The sequence below is a fragment of the Anopheles funestus genome, chromosome 2RL (genome assembly GCF_943734845.2).
Source record: "Anopheles funestus chromosome 2RL, idAnoFuneDA-416_04, whole genome shotgun sequence".
NCBI lineage: Eukaryota > Metazoa > Arthropoda > Insecta > Diptera > Culicidae > Anopheles > Anopheles funestus.
In genome coordinates this window covers 39,965,986-39,985,921 of record NC_064598.1, presented here as the reverse complement: position 1 = coordinate 39,985,921, position 19,936 = coordinate 39,965,986, and the positions used below count along the sequence as shown (strand labels likewise).

The 19,936-nt window shown below is 45.1% G+C and overlaps 1 protein-coding gene across 2 annotated transcripts; it reads right to left on the bottom strand.

Annotated features, from left to right (window-relative positions):
- Positions 1 to 2,601: 2,601 nt before the first annotated feature.
- On the bottom strand, positions 2,602 to 18,476 carry LOC125763285 (neural/ectodermal development factor IMP-L2). Of its 2 annotated transcripts, none has more exons than XM_049426215.1 (3): positions 17,958 to 18,476; positions 4,220 to 4,527; positions 2,602 to 4,121 (listed from the first exon to the last, which is right to left on the bottom strand). In XM_049426215.1, the coding sequence occupies exons 2-3, from the start codon at positions 4,520 to 4,522 to the stop codon at positions 3,576 to 3,578; spliced, it is 849 nt and encodes a 282-aa protein (XP_049282172.1). In that variant the 5' UTR covers positions 4,523 to 4,527; positions 17,958 to 18,476; the 3' UTR covers positions 2,602 to 3,575. The 2 variants fall into 2 exon arrangements, with proteins under 2 accessions (XP_049282172.1, XP_049282171.1); XM_049426214.1 differs by lacking the exon at positions 17,958 to 18,476 and adding an exon at positions 5,921 to 8,051.
- Positions 18,477 to 19,936: the final 1,460 nt, after the last annotated feature.

Genomic DNA, 19,936 nt, shown 5'->3' with positions numbered 1-19,936 from the left:
TATCAATCTTGCTGTGTCAAATCTTTAATTTGCTGCCAATTATATGCTCGACCAATGTACATGTTAATAGTACCATCGAATGTCCTGTAGAGAGCTGGAAAAAATCGCCATTAACATAAAGAAAGGGAGCTGACTACGATGGGAAAGTCTTACGAAGTGTTACAATGTCTTAAATTCATAATACTTTAAAGTTTAAACTCATTGGGGTTTACTTCTTCTTCTTCTTTCCTGGTCTGCTCATGGTCGAGCACGTCGCGAAGACATGACGAAGACGTTTCCAGGAAACTCGGTCCAGGGCTGCAGTCCTCCATCCACGGCTCCATCCGATCTCCGACAGGATTGACTTCACCTGATCCAGCCAACGAGCTCGCTGTGCTCCTCTCCGCCTCGTGCCGAACGGATCGTTGACGAGCACCTTCCTGGTGGGCGTGAGTCCGGCATCCTCGTCACGTGCCCCAGCCATCGTATCCTACCGGCTTTGACAACCATTAGCTAGCTCGTGGTTCATACTTCTTCCCCACACGCCCTGCTCTCACACACCACTGAAAATAGTCCTTAGTACTCGTCGTTCGTAAATGGCAAGTACATTGGCGTCCTTCGTTAGCATAGTCCAGGACTCGTACCGGACGTATCAGTGTGCGATATATGGTGCATTTCGTGTGTTGCTGGAGCCTTCTGAATCGCAGGAGTTTGTGGAGCCTGTAGTAGGCACGATTTCCCTGAACAATGCGCCTTCGGATTTCGCTGCTCATGTTGTTTTCCGGAGTTACGATCGTACCAAGGTAGCAGAACTTCTCTACCACCTCGAGATCGCCGCCGTCAACTGATACTCTGCTCCCGAGTCGGGCTATATCACTGTCAGAGCCTCTGGCAAGCAGGTACTTTGTCTTCGTCACATTGATCCTCAATCCATTTCTGTCGGCCTCGCGTTTCAGTCGGGTGTACGCGTCGCACACCGCCGCAGATGTTCGTCCGATGATGTAGATGTCATTCGCGAAGCCGAGAAATTGGAGAGAACGGATGAAAATCGTGCCCCGGATGTCGAAGCTCGCGCTTCGCTTGACATTTTCCAAAGTGATGTTAAACAGCAAACAGGAGAGTCCGCCGCCTCGCCTCATACCCCGGTGAGATTCAAACGATTCCGACAGCATGTTCGATACTCTCACCTTGCACTGCACCCCATCCATAGTGGCCTTCAACAGCCGTAGCAGCTTCCCTGGGAATCCGTACTGCTGCATGGTGTTCCATAGTTCGGTCCGATCTATGGTATCGTAGGCAGCCTTAAAGTCAATGAACAGGTGGTGCGTATGGATCTGGTGTTCTCCCCTCTTCTGGAGGATCTGCCGTAGAGCAAAGATTTGGTCGGTGGTCGATTTGCCTCCAGCTTGGTAGCTTCCGACGAAATCTGTGGCAAAAGGGCGCAGGTCTGCAGAAGAGTATTCGAGACATGATTTTCTAGGCAGCATTCAGGAGTGTGATGGCTCGAAAGTTAGCACAGTCCTGTCTGCCGCCCTTTTTGTACACTGGGTATATGACACCCAACTTCCACTCGTCCGTTTTGTTCTTCCTGGACCCAAATTCTTACGATCAGTCGCTGCATAATCGCGGCAAGCCTCTTCAGGCCCATCTTGAATAGCTCTGCCACCAGACCATCGCTGTCAGTTGACTTGTTGCATTTCAGCTGTTTGATGATTTAATGATTTCGTCCCAGGATGGCGGTTGCACTTTGTGTTTGCTGGCTGACGTAATACTGCTCTCCTCTGCTTCCTACGCCTGGTTCAGTCTCTCCTGCATCTGCTCTGTTCAGGTGCCTGTCGAAGTAGCACTTCCACCTGTCGATCACCTCTCGCTCGTCCGACAGGATATCTCCTCGTTGCGGCACATGGGAGTAGAACTACCCCGTGTCGCATTCAACATCCTGTAGAACTTGCGAGTTTCCTCCGACTGGGACAGCTGCAGCATTATTTGCTAATCCGACTCTTCGAAGCTGCGTTTCTTGTACTGCAAGAGTCGGGTCTGCTGTTTTCTCAGTCGTCTGTAGTCTTCCACGTTCTGCCTGGTCTCGCGTTGGAGCATGCGGGTACGCGCTGCGTTCTTCTCGGATAGTGCTCGCCCGCACTCATCATCAAACCATTCCTTCTTCTGGTTACGTGTCACGCGGCCAATAGTTCGATCGGCTGTGCTGCTGATGGCTTGCTTCATCATACGCCAACGAGGGACATCGCCTCGAAGGTGGTGTCCTCCGGCAGCGCTTCCCCAAGCGCGGTTGCGAAATCCCTCGCCACAACAGCTTGCCGCAACCGATCTATGTTGAGCCTTGGGGTGGGCTGATAGCGCAGCTTATTGGCTACGCGCAGTTTCTGGCGTAACTTAACCTAACCAGGAAACCAGTTTTACTTCATTGACAACTGATTAATTTACTAAAATGTTAAAAACTCACTAGATTTAAGTAATGCATGGGATGAAATCTGTCATTACAAACCTTAACGAACTCATTACCTTCGTTATAGGTTATATACCGATCCCATTGTCCTCGATGACAAGACTGGTAGCTACGTGATATAAATAACTTAGTAAGTTGTTAAGCCAAGGAACGCTCAGTTTAAGTCATTTAAGCTTTATCTTTTATTTTCAATGAAATTTTTTATTCATTCATTCACACATTCTTTATCGGAAAATGCGTTCCTATACCTTCTGCAGCAGCTCACAGCACACATTAACCGGTTAGTAGTGTTTCCCTTTGCACAAACAAATACACGCGCGGTGAGATGGCAGCCTGCAGTGGAACTTCTAAAACATCTTTTGTTCTTACCAGTTGGCCTAGCCTAGTGTAGCACTGTCACACGGCAGTGACTTTAAGCCTACTCTCGTGTACGACGGTGAGGTACGCGCACGTAACAACAGCGAGAGACATTGACGACGAAGATATATGTACATGGTGGTTGTATGGTATCGATCTGATTCTGATCCTTACCGCTTCCCGGGTGCGCCGGAAGCAGCGAGTTTAAACAGCTAGTATTCAATTTGGGTTAGCGATTGTGGTACGTGTCTCACCGGCACTAGCGTATATGCTCCACACTAAATATATGATAGAGAGCTTGGAGAATGTTTTGCCTGCACGCGACGTACATTGTATAAGTGCTCGTTTACAAATCCAATAGGAGGTTATTATAAAATAAATTAAAATTAGATGATGCATTTCAATGCTATAAAAGACGCCAAGGCTCTTTGAGTCCTTTTCACCCGCGAGTGTGTTAAGTTGGTTTGCTGGTGCTAACATTGAATTGGTTGGATAAGGGGGGTTGGATGTACGTGTAAGTTGGGTTCTAATAGTGCAACTTTAAATAAGTTAAGTATATGGCATAAGTTGTTTTTCAATTTGCTTCATTTTCGCACATTTTCCCCCTTTGTTTTCGGCTACGCTCTATTCCTTATTGTGTAAGTATCCCATTTTCCGATGCATCAATGGCGTTGTTTAAAGCCGAACGGAAGATTCCAGTTGTGCTAGTTAGGACCGGCATCCCTTGAACCTTCGTTCGATTGTTACCGGTACCAAAAAACCAATCACAACAAGCCTAGTTAGGTCGTATCGGGTAGACGAATGTTTCCGATTCGTCTTTCGATAGGACATTTTTCGCCACACATGTGTACGATCCCATATCGGCCCAGCGCAGCCCGGTGATGATCAGCTCACCCGTTGGCAGCGTGCGGAACCGTGGATCTTGCAGGCTGCCGACCACGTTGCCTTCCTCGTTCAGCCAGGTAATCTCAGGCAGTGGACGACCGATTGCCTTGCACGGCAACACCACGGTCGAGCCCATGTTCTCGAACAGCGTCTTGAAGTGTAGCGTAATGCGGGCTCCCTTCAGGTTCTTGAACATGGAATCGACGGCAGCAGACGGGCGTAGCAGTGGCATGTCGGAGAAGTTGCCCAGATGCGATACACTGTCGACGTGGTGAACGATGGTTGAGGAACTAACTTCCTGGCCAGCCGAACGTCCGATGCATGTGTACGTTGTTTGGGAAGCTCGTGATGCACGATCGATTACCAACCGTGTGACCACGCGTGCCACGGACGTTGGGTTGTCTTCCGAGATAACGTTCACGCTAATATCTTCCCACTGAAGTTGCGAAAATTTAGACAGAAAGAGAGAAAGAGAGTTAGTTAAGAATCGCACGCTAAAAGGGGGAAAGAAAAGACATGTTGAAAATGACTTACGTCCGCTGTTTGACCGCTTCCGTGCACCCACTGGACGGTCGGTGTTGGCGATCCCATTATTTCACACTCCAGCTCCACCGTGGTGCCACGGATCTGGGCAACACGTGCCGGAGGTGCGGCCGTAATTTTGACGAACGTTGGTCTTAGCGCACGGCCACCATCCGCGCGCACACCCTCAGACGATGAGGCGGACGCGGTTAGTGCCGTGTCCGGATCCAACACAACGGCACGACCACTGCCGGGGGCAACCATCAGCGGGAGCAGGCACAGCGCCAGCATCAGCAAATGTTTGAAGTTCATCATGTCTTCTGTAACAAAAAGTAAGAGAAAGAAAATCAGCTGTTAGTTGGTTGGGCGGTGGGAGGCAGAAGTGTTTGGGGCGGGGTGGGGACAGCTGTATCCGACGAAATGCACCTGTGTGGTATGCTTGCATGACGCCAGGGCAGGGTGTGCGGCATCGTGCTCTATCGCTAATGAACACTAGCGAACGTGAGAGAAACATGACGCGTGGTCGTCGGAACAGTAAAGGGCTCCCGCGCGCGCTAGTGCGCTTGATGGGAATGAGAAATTCCGCTCGGAATTGCATCAGACACCTTTACCACATATGTGTGTAGCTGTACCGACCGTGATCGACCATGAACAAAACGGGAGCGGTGAACCTTTTTTTTCTCCTCTTCTTTGTACTAGTTTTGTATGCTACCACCGGCCCTTCTAGGTTTCAAGACTCAGTTTTTTGGCCGATGTCACGTGTTTTGCTGTGCTGCAAAGGTTGCTACACTCGCATGAAGAATTGAAACTCAGTCAAACAAATCAGTCTATTCGTGTAACGTGGTGGAAAAAAAACATCCGGCAAGATCTACCGGCGATAGACAACGGTCCAAGTCCATTCATACATTTGCTTCGTAGCGAATTGCTAAGCGTCTCGGCGTTGTGATAAATTTTTATTTTTAGAGATCCCCAAAAATGTACGTTAGCAAATAGCGGAAGCATGACCGTTTGTCCGTCTAACGTCCGGTGCCATATTTCCTGCATTTGCTGTATCATCTGTCGTGCGATCCACATACTTGACAAACACGTGAATATTGCTGAGAACTCCTTCAGCCAGGCCCAGGGAATGAATTTCGCCTTATCAGCACACCAATCATCGGCGCCAATGTAAAGTGTACGCACTTGGTACCGGTACGGAACCAATCCAAACGCACTCTCGAGTGACATCATCGCTATGTAATCGCGACAAGCACACAAAATCGACTCGACCGATAACGACAAACGCGGTTCAACGCGGTTCTACACGCGGTTGGACGAGTGAAAGCCACGAGGCCAACCGAGATTATGGGTGAAAAGTAATGGTTCGCTGCCCGCGGGATAGTGTCTAAATTTATCGAAAGCAATGCCACACCGTCCGCCGTCGGTTGTCACACACTGTGCCATCGTGCAACGAAGGTGGCAGTGGTTCGAGCAGGGCTGCCTCCGTACCGAGCAAAAGTAAATTCCAAAGGTTAAATGGCAAGAAGTCGGTCGGTGAAAGGGGGGTAAAACAAAAACCGTAAAAGAAAATGAATGAATCGCGACCCAAATATTCTTACGTTCGCTGTTACAGACACGTTTTCGTTTCGTTCGATTTTTTGTCTAACCTTTTGTCGGGGTCTGTGCGCCCCGGGTTAACTATTCGTTACAATCTTGACCGCTCTAAGTACTTACTTTCTATCGTATTTTGTATTTTTTTTTTGTTTCGTTTCTGATTTTTATTTCCTCTGCTCCACGAAAGTTCCTCACGCTCTCTGGTTGTAAGTTGTAAGATTCCGCTTTTCGCTGATCTTCCGCGAGCTTTTGTAGGCTTTGTTGCTTTGTTTCGACTGCTTTATGTCGTGATTGGATTGGATCACCGATCAACCAATGCAACCGTGTATTTAATGTGATTCCCCCAAAAGACGGTCGGATAAGAGCTCGATGATCACAAGTACGATCTTCTTCAAAAATGTGTTTTTTTCTTCCTTCGTTGCTTTCAGGTTGACTTCCCTCTATTTTTTCCTCTCTCCTTTTGCTGTTTGATTTCAAATTCCGTTTTTGCGAATGGCTCAAAGTACCAACTTCTATCGTTTTGTTTCCTTTCACGCCTTCTTCCTTTCGCGATAGGCGACCGGCGGTTGGTAAAATGATGAAGCAGCTTCAACCAAACCGACCGAGTGCCAGCCAAAGAATCGGCGGTGCGGGATAGGTGATCGTGATGGCCCCTGTCTACCGGTCGGTAGTATTAGTAGTAGCCTGCGTCTTTCTGTACGCGCGAATTACACTGGGGCGCCACAATCGCTTCTCCGGTGGTTTCGTCGTTTTTTTTGCACCAGTCAGCTTGCTTCAGACGCGATTCTGTTCCCGTGTGGAACCGATGGGTGGAAGCTCAGCTATAGATTCGTCTCACAACTAAAGATGATGAGCCCGCTGCTCCGTAGCAAATTCTGAAAGATTTACGTTGACTTTTCCGTTCTAACGTCCTTTTGTTTTGTTATAAGCACCTCTCACAATTATGCTGACCCCGGTGGTAGTATAGCATTAAGACCAAATATTCTTCACCAAAAGTTAAACGCACACGCACACGCATGCACACACACGCACACTTGCACACCAACGACACGCCGTGTGTTATGTAATGTTTGAGTTTATGAGATGTTTTATCAGCACATTTAGCAACATTAATTCGGAAAGGTTCACTTTTTCGCCGAAGCTCAACATATGGACGAACTGCGTTACTGCCGGCGTGGCCGTCTTGCTGACCGTGGGGGCTTTAGTGTGTGGAAATGATGTTGCAGCTGTGTACGATCTGCGGCAGTTTGGAGCACCGTTTCGATCTGGTGCGTATTTATTTCACGCCAAACGCTCTATCGGCGCGATCACCCGAAAACTCGACTAAACCGGGGGGCACGATCGTGTCACCAGGCTGGGAACGTACACGGTACACGTGGATCTTCGAAAAAACGGAGTAAACTAAGGTGTCTTTTTGCAGTTTCCACAAAGCTTATTACTTTTCACACACACACAGAGAAGATCGGTATACGCTTTTTATTTTCTTGTACGCTTCCTCTAGCAGTAGTACGATCGCTTCACAATTGTACCGTCGATGGCGCTCGGACTAGTACTGTCGGCGGTAATGGCCGTAATGATGGTAGCCGCCAGCTTGTGGATGTTACTGGCACTTTCTCGCTTATGCTTTTGCGACGCTGATAAACGCTTTGCACCGAGTGCTGACATTAAATGGTGTCTAGGTTTGGGGATGTACAAATTCGGGGCAGCACCTATCGGGAAGGGTGGCCGGGTTCAACCCACACCGTACACACGATTCAATCAATCAAATCGAACCCCGATCGCACACAATCATCGACCTGAATGTATTGCTGCTGCTGCTGCTGCTGCTGCTGCTGACGTCAAAGGATGGCTGCTGATGCAGGGCCAACACCAATTCTATTACGCGACGATGAGGGGGCCGTCAACTGGTGGCACACGATGATTCTACCGGATCGAACAGGATCACTTGCTGAAAACCAGGGCCCCGTTTTAGCGCAGTCACGTAGTGTTCCGTGATGGATTGTTTAGTCTACCGATCGACTTTCTTATTGGTCAATGTGGCCAGCTACTATCTATCCACGTGTGAGAAGAAAAAAATCACAATGCACAATCCTTTTTCTTTTTCGCCGTTGGAAGGTTATAATATCGCAAAAAATAAAACGTGTAGGGTAGGGAACCGAAATGATGGCTATATAAGAGCGACACAGCACGCGCGCGCACACACTTTCGAAGACACTCGGGTTTCGAATGAATGCACGGCCGGTCTGTGGATCGAATTTATAATCTCAAGCCGGCGAGGGGGGGGTGGGGACCCTTGGTTCATTCGGTTCATTCTCTCCCGGTGTTCGCGGTGACCAGCCCCCGCTTGACGGTGTGCGCCTGTGTGCGTATTTCTCTCCATCGTCACATTCGTGACTGGTTCGCACTATCTCGCTCACGGCCTAGACCAGCGGGTTTGTCCTAGGGGCTCATGCTCGCTGTTGGCATGTGCATTCCGGCATGAAAACGTGTCGAAAATCGTCCAGCATACGATCGTTCCGCAATAAATTGAAGTGAAAAAAAATACTCCTACACTAGATGTGATCGGTTTGTGCCGAGCTGCAGTGCGATCTTCAATTATTCTTACGCCACGCGTTTTGTCACCCAGTGGTACGACGTTTATTTTCGTTCTTTTTCGGTTTGTCGATTTAATGCAATGGACTGCGTTCCGTGCTCGATTAGGAATAAAAAAAAGTTTGCCCCCCCCGCCCCCCCAAGACTTCCCAAGACCTCGAGCACAGCGCAGCGGTAGAAACACTTCGATGGAAGACGATGTGATACGGTGATTCCGGCGCGACGGGAATAGGAAAAGGCAAGAAGGACCGGTCAGTCATGATCAGAAGCCATTAGCACCGTTTCGTTTGCCTTCGTTACATAAAATTTGCCCTCACCACCCCTCCCCAAACGCAACCCTCCAAAAAACATCCGATTCGAAGCGGAGAGGGCGCTCAAGTTTTGCGTCTATCCGACACGGTCCGACACCAGACTTAAGCCGGTGGTGGTCTTAGGCGGTTTGAAGTTTTGAATCAGATTTGAGCCTTGCGTTCGTACATATACACACCACACCACACGGTCCACAGACCCTTTTTGTGGTGCCCCCGCTGCTACCGGTGTGCCCTTGTTTCTTTTTTTTTAGCGTCTCTATTCAACCTTCTCTCCGTGGTTTCCCTTCGTCATCATCGTGCGCTGGAAACATTGGCCCGGCGATCGTACGATGTCGAGAGCTCGGGCGACCGCTCTTTCACAGTGGCTTCCTCATCCCCACTTCGATTCCTGCTGCCAAACCGTGTCCGTTCCTAACCCAATCGTACAGACCCAACGGCACACACCGCACCTCTATTAGGTACGGCAGATTTTTTTTCCTATGGACCTTCTTTTTTTCCTCTTCCCCAGTAACTCCCCAAGGTAACTGCTACAGCAAAACGTCCGATCGTGGGTATTATTTTTTGTGTCCCTTTCTTCGATTTCTTCTGCAATTCACGTATTCACGGGAAAGTGGGCACATGTACACACACATACATATATATATATACTAGAAGTGCACGCCTACATCATCTAAAGATCATCTACTACATACGGCAGAAAGAACATAAACGCCAGCGATACAGCATCCGTCCGACTACCTCTATTACACCCTTGGACGTGGGAGTAACGTGAGTGAAACGTGTCTCACTGCTGGTTACCCGGATTGATAGAGCGACAAACTGGGATCATTAATTAAAATTAATCATGTAAAACCGACTACATCCAGGTGGCGGCACCTGTGCATACGATAAGTAGACCTTTCCACTATAAAAGATTAGTACTTATTCCAAGCGTATGATAGCCGGTCGTTGTGGCTAGTTGCTGGGATAATAAATCAACACACCAACTAACCAGAACACAGACCATAAAGTACTGACAAACGGGAGAGGGACAGCTTGGGCAGGGTGATATATGGAATTGGCAGAGGAGAGCCACCCACACCGGCCCAGTGTGAGCACTAGAATTGAATTGCATCAGTTGCTTTCCACGCCGTGAGAATACTTCAGCCCATCTCGGATGGGATGGCCGGCGTTTTGAGCAGAATGTGACTTTCACGTGATCTGCCCTGTTGCTACCGATAGTGCTCGAGGACACTAGATGGTACTTCACATTTGGAAGCTTCCGTCAGCGCACCTTCACTGGCCATCACTGTCACGCTATAAATAAGCCCTTTGGTTTTGTTTTGTGTGAACACTGTTCCTTCGCTTCTCCAACGCCGCTTCCTTCTGTATCCACCATTGGAAGACCTTGAACAAAGGCGTGTGCGGGCCACTATGCTGCCAAATATATAAACAATTACCATGCTCTGTTAACGACTGTTAACGCTTATCTGTTCAACATTTCCAAGGGCTTCGCTAATCAAAAAACTACACAAGCCAAAAAAACAAAAACAAAAAAAACTGCAAATCAATTGTTCACGACATTTCGTCAAACAATTCCACAAAACTTTCCGTAGTTCCAAGAAATTGGTGGTGGGGGAGATGGTTGGTGATTTTCCGATTCCGGAGGCTGGAATCTATTACGCATCGTTCGTATACTATTTGCTACGAACGGGTAATTAGCTATCATTACACAATTTCAAGAACAAATCCAACTGAGGGAGGAGGGTTGGTAATTGTAGAATGTGAACTTGATTGATAGCTCACTTTTTTCCATAACCATTATCCTAGTTGTACTACGAGGAAGATAAAGGTCACTAATTTTAATGTTAAATGGTCACCTATAGAATAATTATTGTACGATGGCTGATCAATTGGAATAGTTTGAATTAATCACAGGAAACAGTTTCTGGTCTAAGAGCTACTGAAAAGGAGTAAAATAGTTTAGAAGTAAAATTACATTTCAATGTACAGATGGTCGCCGAGATTCAATATTATAGTGGACCGCAGAAATCCTAAAAAAAATCTCGAATTTCCGCACATATCGGATTTCCTTTCAAGTTCGTTTCAAATTGACAGTTGCAGAATCAACTTCCTTCTCTGCGCGTTATGTATTTCTCTTTGCATTTGATTTTCTTGAAGAAAAACGCAATTTTGTGCGATAAAATCAATGAACTGTCGAAATTATCTACGAACTCGTCTATAAGAGATACCTTACATCTCGGGGACTATCTGTAGCTCCGTTTGAAAAAAGTAGTTCATTGTGTCCGTTGTTGTAATGTATTGGAAATGCATGAAAGAAAGAGTGATAACTGACACGTGCGTGCAACGTTTTAACCGACTTTCTTAAATATGGGAAGATTAAGTTGGGGTATTTTTTTCTTATTTGGAAATGCTTGACTGGCGACATAAAATGTAACATTTTCTCAAACAAACGTAACTGACGGTCATAATTTCATCATCCCAAAACGAATTCTTGGGAAGTCCAAACCCACCAGCGTGTTAAATATATGGGGTGCGTTCGCGTATCAACATGCACAGGCAAAATACCCCAACGTACACACGCTTTGTCACCAGTAAAGCAAACATAAAAAAGAAGAAAAAAAAACACAAATGTTTAAACATTCCTTTGGTGCTACCGGAGCCGCCACCATGAATGTGACCGACTGTGTAAGCTACTGCCATTAACACGTTACAGCCAGAACATACCTGCAATAACTGCAGCACACCAAAAAAAAAAACCCTTGGTCGGATATGATCGCTTTTCTTTTGTGTTCTTTTTCCTCCACACCACCTTATCAGCAGCAAAAAATGGAGTCTCCTGTGTCTCTTAGTTCCATTCCGTACGATTTCCGGTAAGTTGTACAGTGATATAGTCTTAAAAGCCTGCTCAAAAATCTAAGTCAACAAAATATGTCGATGTGTCGATCATCCACAGTTTTATCGCTACTCCGAACCAACAATTCTGGACATGTTCTGGTTCCTTCCGGGCATTCTCAAAAAATCATCTACGACATACATGCCATGCGTCCTGTAAGTCAATCAGGTAGAGCTACGGGTAACGTGTGGCACGTACACGACCTTCATCAGTGTTGCGGGTGTCAATTTCCCAAAAACGTCGAATCAGTGATAAAATCAATCAATCACCATTAGCAAGCTTGGTGAGCTTATCATTGCAAATGAAGTCAATTCTAGTACGAATGTTTGATTTGCAAAGAAATCGAACAAAACGTACCTTATTACCTATGGATCTTATCTCCCGTGGTGTACACATACGGGCATATCACATCACCGTGTGGTGTGCAATAGTAATCTCTGCAGACATCCTCATCACACCTGATGATTGAACAATTTTTTGAACGAATTGCGCTGTAATTGTTCGTCTAATATTGGAAAAAAACACGAAGTCATTACGAATTTATTCTAGTAAATATTCTCCTCTAGATGATTAATTAAAATTGCAATGGTTTTGGCAAAGTTTCCAATAGTATTAATAAGAAAAAGGTGTAACTACTGATAGAGTTTATTGATCCCAGGACATGAGGTCTAATACTCTGAAAGCCGCAGATTCTACATCATCTAGGAATGGGCTATTCGGCTATTCGATAAACCATTAACTATCAGCTAAACCTGTTGGCCTATCTTATTTTTAGGGCAAAACTAAACCTAGAATGTCTATGCTTTAGATATGTATGTTATTAGTTTTTTTCATGCGAATTCACCAATCATTAAACTACTGTATAATTGAGAAAGAAGTTCTAAACACCTGAGACCGGAATTTTGTAAGGTTTATTACACACATCTTGGAGGATGAACCTTTTTGGAAATTTTCGTGTAAAAGTGGAGTGGATGTTCGTGTAAAAGTCTTGGACGAGTGGAATGGAAATTGGGAAGGTTCTCCACAATCTAAAAACCCCTTTTATTAAATTTTCTGACGCTATTATAATCTTTACAGTAGTAAACATGGTTTAGGAACATGAACAAATCCAAAACGAAGCCAATCAACTGACATAATTCCGAGGCTGTTCACTGGGAGAAAAGTAATTTCTTCAGTACGTACTAAATTTGCATGCAATCACTTACACCCAACAGCCAAAGGGTTAGCTTTCATTGCATCAACGGCGATAAGGTAAAACGCGATAAGCAAAAAAAAACGTATGACCATTCTGCTGACAGAACGATTTTGCTATCTGATTACACTTGTTGGCGATCTAAAGGAAAAGGAAATGTTGGGGTTCAGCTAAGCGGACAACAAAAGTGCTTACATATTCTGCAATTGACGCCTCCGTAAGATGGTCATAGACTGATTGGACATTCTTCAAACATTAGCGAATTGGTCTGGCAGATATTATATGCTAGGGATTGTATGTCTACTCACGGCTACATCGAATAGATCCAGAGTTTTTAACGGAAATAGCAAAACTTCGAAGAACAAAGCTAAAATAAAAATCCCCGAAAAGATCGGGTTTATTAGCTGGTAGGACACTGCCTAGCTGGTCAAGCGAAAAAAAACTTTATAAAATGGAGGGATAAGTATAAAGCGGTAGGGTATCGTATGTGTTGGAAGGAATCATTAATGACCCAGCAACAGTGCTCGATTGGCAACACGAAAGCCATTCGCCTCTTTAACCTCCTCTGTACGCTCACACACACACCCCCTGTGTCAAGCGTCCCTGCTTGCCTGCTCCATGTCTTTTAAAACGGTGATCATCCGAACGTCCGTCCGATCGTGCCGGGGGCACCGGTTTTGATTCGATATCTGCCATGCTGTATTAATTTCGCACCGTTTGCCTATCGTGCAACATGTGTGCGTTTCTGTATGTGTGGTTGTATGTGCCGCTTCAGCGCAAAACCAAGTTAGTGTGATCGCGACCGCGAAAACCGCAAAAATGTTCAGCTGTCGCACGATCACGTTATGCCTGCATTTATGGCCTGCCGTGCCATGCGTTTTTGAGGCTTGAGGAATGGAGACACAGTTGTGTGCCGCTAATATCACAGCAGACACGATGGAGCCGATCACGTTCGGTTATGGTCGGCGACCGGTCGGCATTTCGCGCCACACTGCAACGCTTGAGCGCGTGTTTCCACGGGTGATCTGCGAATACTCTCGTATACTACTATACACACCTATGCGTATGGAAGTAGATACGTTGACGCAACCTACCAAAAGGGTGAAAAGTGGGGTGAGTGCGAAGCGTTGGGGGTTAAATCGACATCACGATAGGGATTCCACGTGGCATAAAAAGGGAAAAAACACACATTTTTTTAAGAAAAGAAGGGAACAATCTTCACTGCTCCAGAAAAATCCTCGGCAATCTTGGGACAAGCGGTTTAGCAGCAACTCCCAGTTTCAAGTCTTTTCTTTTCAAGTGACTAATGAATGATCGTGCAGCTATCGGGCGGTCTTCATGCTGTGAGCATGGGTTTCTTCTTCCGTATCATTTCCCCAATATCGGTTTCATGATTTGATTCGTTGTTAGAAATTGCCAAATGTCGCAGGAACACCCGTGTCAAGCACGATCGTCCATGCGAAGGAAAGTATAATGTCCTACGAAACATTGCGACTCCCAGACTGTGGACTGACGTCAATGCTATCCTACACCGCGTTTTTTGTTTGCCAGCTGACAAATTTATGATTCACGAACACCATTAGCGTATGCCGGTGCCAATCAAGATTAGACCCGAAAGGACGGAGGGAGCTTAGCTTTAAGTGTGTCGTAGTTTTCTCGGAAGTTGGGTAACGGCAATTAGGTAAAGGTTTTTTTTTTGGAAAGCAAGCGTTATTAGTCTAGTTCGCTTTGTCACGATATCCCGCAGTAACGGATGCCTCTGCCCCAAAACCGCTTAATGCACCGTCCACTCGCTTCCCACTGTAGTTGTCGCGATCGACAGCGGCCTAGACCTCACAAGCCAACGTGCAATAGTTCACGTACTCCATCTAGATCAGTTGTTTTTTTACCTCCTCGACAGAATTGCATCTGTCACCGATATGTTTTAGCAGCGTCATCAGCACGGTGCAGTGTGATCCGGCTGCATCTCGTGCACTCCGTCGTCACGGTTGCATTTCGATTAACGAAGCAAAAAAAAACGCGTTGTCGTCGGTGTGCGCCACCGTGTGCGCCACAAAATGCAATACAACTGCAAATCAAGCAGAGATGGGAAAGACTAGTTCTCTTCGGCTTTGCATGCATCAACTCCCCCTTCCTCCCTCCTTGACTTGTTCCTTGTTCCTCACGTGCACATTTAGCACATGCAGCTAACCATATGTGTGTGTGTGTGTGTGTCCTTCCGCGACCGCTACCTTCATCCCCTGTCCCGCATCCAACCGGGAAAGGGGAATGGCTGCCAAGGTCAAAATAACTATAAAAATGACACATTACGCTCAGCTGTTCGTCTTGCGCACCATTCGTTATGACTCGGTGGTGCATTCGCTGCAAGTCAATCAGAAGGTGACCGGGTAAATGAACAGGTTAAGTAAAGTCTCTCTACCGGTTTGGCCAGATGCAAAGGTTCGCCGCACCAACGGAATGATAAAAGGATTTTTTTTGGTTACCATCACTTCATGGAGGGTGAGGATTTAAATTTTAATAAATATGATTTTAACATTTTAACGTGTGATTATAACATTGAAATAAGCAAAAGTTTTGCTTGTGTTTAATAAGCATTGTCGATCAAGCTTTTTGCCAATCATCAATTTTATACCAAACTGTGATGCAAAACTAGTTTTGTTTTTATATTCCTCCAGATAAACTGGAATTTCCGTTCAACGCTACTTATCTTGATGTTTTAAAACGAGACCTTCCACACAACGTGATGCGAACGAATCGCCATCGAAGAAGGAAGCTGAGATAAAATAACGATGACTCACAATCGTTAATCAGGTTTCCTCTGTTTCCACCTATCCCGTAGGTTTAACTCAATTTGGTAGGCAACGTTCATTTCTTATAATGACATTTTTGTTTTATTGTTTGCCACAAAAGTATCTGAAGCTCTAAGCTGACTATAAAACACATTTAACAAGTGTTACGATCTCATGTTCTGAGTTGTTGAGTACTAGAACTTGAGGGCTAGAACTTAAATGGTTTGGCTGGATTGATGGATGTAACCCGATGGGATTAATCTTGCTGTGGATGGATGAATGCGGGTTTCCTACATGATCACTGTCACGTAGGCATGTCAAAGGCCATAGAAAACGAAAGTAGTTTTCGACACACAGCGGAAACTTACTAGCATTAACTAGAACGTTACGTTGTAACTATTGCACTGAGGGTTTTTTCACGTCCGTTGGTCAATCCCGTGAGACTATCAGGCGGCACTGGGCGGCTTGTAATCACCGCCGGTGATCGGTTTTCTCGTGCAATCTTCAGCCACTGTTGCGCTGTGACGCATGACGCAGGTGATTACCGTTTAAGTTGCGGATAATTTAATGATTCACTTAATTTGTTTGACAATGCATGTGTATAAAGCTAATTACATGATATAGGCACTTTTACTATTCACCTCAAACTGGGCGCTTTGCGTTGCTAAGACTTATGGGTTGAGCATGACACACAATTTTTATATATTAATGAAATCTACGATATGCTGAAGGTTTGTTGGTAATGTAAAATATTAGATGTATTTTGAAAAATCTAAATTTAAACAAATATTAATTATATTTCTTTAAATATTTTACAAAAACAATGGAAACTCTCAAAGCATAACTCCACTATAAATGGAGTTTAATAACATTTACTTTCAAGGATACGTTTAAACAAATTACTTATTGGTTAATGTTGAGATGACATTAGTGAAGTTATCCTTATCATTTATGAAGCATTTATGAAGTTATAAAACATGGTTAAACTACTCAAGAAAAATTGCAACCAAATTAATATGCAATAAATTTAAATGATCTTTATTTATTAAATTCAGTACTTGTTAAATACTTAGAATGAAGATCCCCTTAATTGAAGATCCCATAAGATGTAGGATCATGTCTGATCTTGACTAATCTAGTGGGTAATCATAAGAGTCTTAATCCAGCCAAGACTAACAGCTTGTACGATTACTGTAAAAAAAAATTGTTTAACAGTAATATGCAAGTGATAAGGCTCAGGATTTCCAAAAATAAATACACTACCAAGCGTGATCCTTTACGGTAATCATGGAGCGCAAAACGTATGAATAAATACAAAATAAAACTCTCGCATACAGTATGAATGAATGACCTGCAGCAACGGAAATCACTGGCTAGAAGAAACACACTGATAAGAAATATCACCTACATCAACAGCTCCCCAGACCTGCCACTGCCACTAGACGCGAACGATCACGAGACTAGAAAATGGGCGTTGACATGGTAGATAATAGAAACTCACGTGAAATCTCAATAACGCCACGTTTCGTGGAGATTGGAAGCGGCGGGCCTAAAGGTTGCAAACCATCAATCATAACACCGGGCCCTCTGAGGATCGGTATCTAATACACCAATATCACCACCTGAACAGTCAGCTAACACAATAATATTACTCTTTAAACATGCTGATGCTAACTGCTGGCAACACTGCCATGCCTTGCTTTTATAGTAAGAAAACGATCCATCTTATCACAGTTCAATCGTACGATTAACGGGATCAGTTGGCAACACTGCACGTCATCTTGTTCCACTAACAATTGTGTGAAGCTTTAGGTGAAGCATATGTATAGCCTGATCAAGATCTTCACTATGTTCCTTATGTTGAACAACATCGTTAGCAGGTTAGCCGTTGTCTTATCGGGTAAGACTTTAAGTTTCTTTTGTCTTATCGATTATTTAATTGTAGATTAAACGATTAAACTCGCCGTTAACCACCCTTTACCACCTCATATCTCGTCATCCACACTTCAACTGAGTAAATATAAATATATTTTTTATTGTGGACTGCTGTTAAATATGAAGATAGCAAAGTGTTATACAACAGAAACAAAATGTATGAAAAAAGCTACACAGAAGCACAGTAAAAAACTCATTGGAAATTACAACACACATACCGACTTATTAATTCCAGAAACAATAAACTTTCAAACCGTAGTCCTTTGCCAAATCCATCATGACGAGGATGATCCATCATTCTATTTTGATCATCATAAACGGTTTGTAACATATGGTGAGCAATGAAGCAGCAAAATATTTGATATTTCCACATCATTGAACGAAAATCAGATCTATCATGAAACATGTCCTTGTTTCCTGTTTTTTCCCCCCCGGTTCTTACCTGTAAGCGGTGTACTTTCCCAAGAAAGCGGTAACTAATTCCACGGAAGTTGCCGCACTGAAGGGTCCCGCTGCACAACTAGCACGTGTTGCTAACACACAAAATAAGCACCGAAACTGTCCAGCGCCGTTAATTAACGCACGACTTTAACGGTACGTTTTATCCAGTCCACTAGATCGCACGAGCAGGACTATATTTTTTTTTCGTTCTCGGAAACTTGGAACAAATTCCTTCCTGGCTTCCTGGCAGAACAAACTTCACGCACTCAATTTTCTATCTCGTTCGATGTTGCAGCACACTCCTTATCTTTCGTCTTTCCACAAAAAAAAAAAACCTGATGCTCCCGAAAGCTTCTGTTAGGTGCTGTGCAGGAAACGATCAGATCGTTGCGGCTATCAACACACGATTAAACATCTGCCGGCACTGTAACTTCCTTTTATAATCCTTGATGGAAATGTATACACTATTCGTCGCCGCCTAGCTCTCGCCGGGCACCACGGCGGCTGCTGCTGCTGGTCATTCCCGGTGCTTCATGGTGGAAAAGAGAAACACGGCTAAGATGCTGCGCACCCGAGCAGGGGGCTAAAGGGCGGTAAGCTAGAGTAGGAACGATAAATGCTGAGAGAATAGATAGGCACGAACTGCTCCACTCGTTCGTGGAGCAATATGCAACAGTTAGATGGAGAGGTAGAAAGAAAGAGAAAGAGTCAATGTATGTGTGTGTGTGTGAATGATGAAGAGAGCAAAGGAAACGAGTAAACCCCGCGGAATGATGGAGCAGGATGCTGGACGTTTAAGCGCAATGGCAGTTATGGGGAGATACTGAAGAAGAAAAAAAAAAGTTCGCCACCACGTTTTAGCAAAACTCTTGGGTTCCACACTTAACAAAGCTCTTTCGATTGCGAATCTGTAAAGAAGCTTTTACAGAATTTCTTCACTAATTTCTTCTAAAAACGGTTGAATGATAGATATAAAACACATCTTAAATGATTTTCTTCCCCTCCATTTATGGTATAAACCTCACCATAGGAAGATAGCAATAGTTTTTCTTGGGAGCAAATTTAAACACACATAATCTAACTTCCACAGATACGATGACGCATCATGGCCTGTGGCTGTGCACCCTCAGGCGCGTTTCAACTGCGTAGCCGAAGAAGTTAGCGTATCCTTTTTTTTTTTTTGCTGAGCGAAGAATATATTTGAGCAATTGACTTACATCGAAATGCAACACACACGCACGCTGACTAGGGAGACCCACCGTGGTGCGAAGGATGATGGAGCCCTGGGTTGGGTGCCCATTGCACACGGGTGCCCCAATCATTGGGTGGCTGCGCGCTGTTGAACGTGAATGCTGCCGTTTTTCCCTTGTGTGGTTCGGTTCAATTGATGACTTAATTCTTGACAGCCGCAGCATATCGATCATTTCAATTGGCGATGATTTCTTACCCACCGCCTAGTTATTTAATTCAATTCCAGCCCAATCCCACATCACCCCGGGACCATTTTTGGTGCGCACTTGGGACCGATTGCTGCTTCGGTTGCTGCGCGTCATCGGGTTTTGCGGTATGACATTCCTTCAAGGTGTTAGCTATTAACATTCGCTGGTTGGCCGTCAATTTATTCGACTAATCGAGGTTAGATGCGGAAAACTATACCGGACTACATTTGGCCGGGGTTGGGGGAAAAACAGTAATTTTTTGTCCCCCTTTTCTCGCCGGTTTTACTGTAACAGTCCAGAACGTTAAGGCTACATCCCAGTGAAATTCGTTATTAAACCATTACAATTCGGTTAATAGATTTCGTTGGCACATCTCATCAGGAATCCTGCTGCTTTTCAATTCACCAGAATGCAGACGAATGTAATCGATGGAGGGAATTTGCCGGATAAGTGACGCCTGTAGCGCGGAGACGCGTCTATCACATCCAGTCACAGTTCGCTCGGATACTAAACCCTGCCACGTAGCGCATCCTTTCGAGCA

Excerpts from the sequence above, each read along its gene's own strand:
- LOC125763285 (XM_049426215.1), bottom strand. The coding sequence starts at position 4,522 with ATGATGAACTTCAAACATTTGCTGATGCTGGCGCTGTGCCTGCTCCCG. Across the intron at positions 4,122-4,219 it reads GAAGCGGTCAAACAGCGGAC|TGGGAAGATATTAGCGTGAA; the intron begins GTAAGTCATTTT and ends TCGCAACTTCAG.